Source organism: Triticum dicoccoides, chromosome 1B (assembly GCF_002162155.2).
Source record: "Triticum dicoccoides isolate Atlit2015 ecotype Zavitan chromosome 1B, WEW_v2.0, whole genome shotgun sequence".
Classification (NCBI taxonomy): Eukaryota; Viridiplantae; Streptophyta; class Magnoliopsida; order Poales; family Poaceae; genus Triticum; species Triticum dicoccoides.
Genome location: NC_041381.1, coordinates 597,270,393 through 597,274,544, shown reverse-complemented (window position 1 = coordinate 597,274,544; position 4,152 = coordinate 597,270,393). Strand labels below are relative to the sequence as shown.

The 4,152-nt window shown below is 51.9% G+C and overlaps 1 protein-coding gene across 1 annotated transcript; it reads right to left on the bottom strand.

Annotated features, from left to right (window-relative positions):
• Nucleotides 1-1,802: 1,802 nt before the first annotated feature.
• Nucleotides 1,803-3,443, bottom strand: LOC119309656 (interactor of constitutive active ROPs 1-like). The gene is made up of 3 exons (XM_037585619.1): nucleotides 3,318-3,443; nucleotides 3,063-3,216; nucleotides 1,803-2,954 (listed from the first exon to the last, which is right to left on the bottom strand). The coding sequence occupies exons 1-3, from the start codon at nucleotides 3,395-3,397 to the stop codon at nucleotides 1,917-1,919; spliced, it is 1,272 nt and encodes a 423-aa protein (XP_037441516.1). The 5' UTR covers nucleotides 3,398-3,443; the 3' UTR covers nucleotides 1,803-1,916.
• Between the last annotated feature and the right edge of the window lie 709 nt (nucleotides 3,444-4,152).

The window sequence follows — 4,152 nt, the reverse complement described above, 5'->3', positions numbered from 1 at the left end:
ACGATAGGGACTCTGCAGAGGGCTCCCCGGTAGGTTCTAGTCTCTCTTTATACTGCGACTGGAGCAAGGCGTAATGGGCACCTTTTTGCTTTTCCAGCGATATGTACATATCTAAGTAATTGTCGTTCTGTCAGACCATAATGAAAACGCAATTTATGTTTTTCTTGAAGACGAATACAATATTGCTCCTTTTTCCCAGAAGCACAGTCAAAATACGTTTTTTTGGATGGAATATTTGGCGTCAGCCTATAGGTTTTCTGGTTTTTAAAATTTCTTGGTAGAATGTGAGAAAGATTACCCTTTGGTCAGCGTTTACCGTAGGCACGATAACTAGTACACCAGAGGTGCGTCCTTCCCAATCCTCTCGTACTAGGGAAAGGTCCTCTCAATGCTCTAACGCCCACACCGGATATGGACCGAACTGCCTCATGACGTTCTGAACCCGTCTGTTCCTAAAACAAAACCCCTTAGCGCCACGGGACGGGAGTGGGGGACGGCCCTATGCAGACAGCAGCAGCACCGGCTCTACGAAGTCCGAATCAAATCTTTCGGTTGTCTTTCCCGTGAATAAGAATTGTTGGGCGCGGCGGAGTGAGCGCTTCTAGTTGTTCGTGGGATACAACAAGTTCGTCTCTAGATAGCACTAGAGGATCTCATACATCAAGATTCCTAAATCTTGAAAGAGCACAACAAGATTTGGGGGCTCAAGAGTTAGGAATTGAAACCATCTCATCAAAGATGATGGAACCGGAGTTTGAAGGAGACAAGGAGCGCGGAGTTTTGGCTCCCGAGCTCATCTGCACCCACGCTTAGAAAAAAATCAAAACAAATACTAGAAAAATTAAAAAAAATCAATTTTTTGGGGTGGTAGATAATTTGACGCGTGAGGCCCACTCCAAAATTTAACTCATTTGAGAATTTGAGCAGCTCTTGGCAAAAAAGACAAAATCAGGGTCTGTAAAAATGTTTATTGTTCACGCACTGTTTTGATCCGATTTGTCTTTTTTGCCGAGAGTTACTCAGATGTCCAAATAAGTTGAATTTTGGAGCGGACCCCACGCGTCAAATTATCTACCACCAAAAAAAATTGGAATTTTTTGAATTTTCTAGTATTTATTTGATTTTTTCTGAGCGGGAGCAGATGAGCCTGGGCACCGAAGTGGATATCCGGGAGACAAGGTAGTACATTTGGACCATCACAACTTTAAGGATGAGCTCCCTTTGCTTCTTCTTTCAATCTTCCTCTCTTTTCCTTCCTCTCTTGTTTTCTCTCTTCTTCTCCAATGTAGACTGGAGTGATTTTCGTCACTTGGCGGTGATTCCCATCCTCTCACGTGCAAAGTCTAAAATGACTCTATGTCATGACTCTAATGGGTAGTGGGTTTATGCACCTCTTTGGTCTGCCTGAAAGGCTTCAAATGGTCATGTTCTCACAACTCACATGATAAGGATATCCCAACACTTCTATATGTTTTTTCTAGGGGAACACTTTTATATGTTGTGTCACTTGATTGAGACTTGGTTCCGTCTTAGTTGAGATCTAGTCACACCCATCTGCAATTCATGCCAAAAAAAATTCCGGTATCCACGATTTTTGTTCTCCCTATAAGATGCAGCGTCTCGCGGCTCGGGGCATCGGAGACATCCAGCACACAGAATGCCGTAATTTAGCAGGTAATGCTCTGGTGTTCATCGTCACTAATTCAGCGGCACAGTGTTCGTTCCTCCTCTCGGTAAATCAGCGTCTCGCGGCTCGAAATAATAGTGGCACGGCCGCACGGTACAGCGAACACGCAACAAGAAACAACAGTAATAAATCATCTAAAAAAAACTGTGAACGGTAAACAAACACGTACGATCGATCGAGCACATCAGCAAATAGCCAAATACCCATGCGCGCGCGAAGTGCGGTCCGATCACTTCGACGCCCTCTTCTTCCACAGGTCGGCGAGCAGCCGCACGGCGCCGCCGGCCGGCTTCCTCTTCACACCGGAGTCCACCTCTCCCGCGTCCCGCTGCTTGTCCTCGTCCGTCTCCTCCGTGCCAACGTGGTGACCCGCGCCGCCGAGCACCGCCGCGGCCTCCTCGGCCGCCTTGCGCCACTGCTCTCTCTGGACGCGGATGCGGCGCGCCTCGGCCTCCAGCGCCTCCCGCGCGCGCTCCGACTCCCTCAGCCGCTCGCCCAGCCGGGCCTCACACGCCGCGCTGTCCATCAGCGCGCGCTCGGCTTCCCTCGCCTTCGCGGCCGTCGTCTTCCTGTCGGCCTCGGCGGCGTCGGAGGCCGTCTTCGTCAGCTCGGAGTTCTCGGCTCTGAGAGCGGCGAACTCGGCGTCCTTTGCGACCAGCTCTGCCACCAGAGTGCCGATGTTCGCGTCCTTCGCCGTCAGCTCCAATTTCTGCGCGTCGACCTCCATGTCCTTCAGCATCAGCTTCGCCCTCAGCTCGTACACCTCCCTGTCTTTGGCCACAAGCTTGGTCCACAGCTGGCCGGCCTCCAGGTTCCCCTCATTGCCACCATCGTCGTCTCCAACGACGGCAATACTGTTGCTCGCCTCATCGCCATTATCAGCCGTCTTCTCGGCCACCTCCTCAACCCGGGACTCATTGTTCTCGCGGTCGACCATGCCACTTGTCTCCTCGCCGTCGCCGTTTACAACGTCCTCTGCGACAACTTCTGCCTCCTCCTCCTGCTGCTTCTGTTCTGGCGGCCGCACATTGGTATCCTGTGCGGCCGGCACCGAAGAGGCGGCTTCCCTCTTCTTCGCGTTCGCGGCGAACCGCTTCTTGGCCTCGGCGAACGCGCCGCGCGCGTCCTTCCTGGCCTTCTCGGCGGCCGCGAGCTGCTCCCGCATCGCTGCAAGCTGGTCGTGCGCCTTCCCCAGCTTGGCCTCCAGCTCCGCCGCCCGCGGCCCTGCACCACCGCCACCACCAGCGACCGCACCTGCGGGTTTCTTCTGCAAACCCACCACCATGCAGAGTTGCATCAAGTCAGGTGTCATGTCTCTAACTGTACGTACATGGTGTAAATGCAGTGATCAGTTCGCGCGCGAGAACGTGCTTACCTCGTGCAGTGGGCTGCGGGGCGCCGCCCCTCGGCCGACGCCGACACCACGGGGACGCACGCCGCCACTCGCCACGGCGCCCACGGCCACAGTCGCCGTCCTCGGGCGCGTGGGCACGCGAGTCGCGGCCCGGTGCGGCAGCTCAGACATGGCCCTGAAGTGAAGTTCGATCAGTGAGGGCACAAACTTGAAGCAGTTAAACATGACATTACTACGAGACACATTCAGATCAGGTTAGCAGTGCTCGATCAATACCTGGGTCGTGACATGCGGCTGCTGCTGTCCGAGTCCTCGAACTTGCTCGCCTTCTTGGCGGACCCCGCGCGCCCGAGCATCGAAACCAACCGGAGTTTCTCTCTGTCGAAACAAGCTGGCTAGAACGATGGTTCCTGGAAACAGAATGCAACTTCAAACTCGGAATTATAATCGGTCAAGGACCGGGCGTTGGGGGCGTACGTTTTGGTTGGATTGCAAGTCTCATTTGGGTAGTAATTGATGTAGGTAACGTGGACATTCTCCGGATTATCGCTGTGATTGAGAACTTGGAACTGCATGCTTAATCTTGTTTCAGCGTCAAGGTTCTTGACTTGTACTAGCACAGACTACAGAGTGACCAACACAAGTGGGTGCCTTCCTTTTTCCTCTTTCTTCTCATAACAATCCAGTTAGATTGTCATCATCAACAGCAAGAAGTTGATCTGCCTCCATCGATTTCTTGGATCCTTCCTCCGTACTTGCATTCAACTTTGCCAGTTTCAGAAAAGATATCCATCACACTCTGCTCGTCACCATGATGCTAATGTTTTTGATTGTCTTCTCTGCAGAAAAATATTAAAAAAAAATACGAGATATAATTTAGGAACCTAGTTCTTTATCTTTATCTTTTTTCTTTTCCTTTTTCTTTTTTGCGGTTGAACCTAGTTCTTTATCTTGACTGGCCGAATGATGGAAGTGGTGACCTGCGTCGGCACGTACGAAGGTGCACTCACTGCACGGGGGCGTGAGTAGCTTCTAAGTTTGCACTTGGCGTCTTGCTTCAGGGCGCAGCTATATGGAAACCTCTCGTTGTGCATATAGCGGCGGGTACGCG

What these genes read in the sequence shown, in the direction of transcription:
- LOC119309656 (XM_037585619.1), bottom strand. Translation starts at nt 3,397, where the DNA reads ATGCTCGGGCGCGCGGGGTCCGCCAAGAAGGCGAGCAAGTTCGAGGAC. An exon ending in AGCCGCATGTCACGACCCAG is followed by an intron (nt 3,217 to 3,317) that starts GTATTGATCGAG and finishes ACTTCACTTCAG; the next exon opens with GGCCATGTCTGAGCTGCCGC. An exon ending in CCCGCAGCCCACTGCACGAG is followed by an intron (nt 2,955 to 3,062) that starts GTAAGCACGTTC and finishes GTGGGTTTGCAG; the next exon opens with AAGAAACCCGCAGGTGCGGT.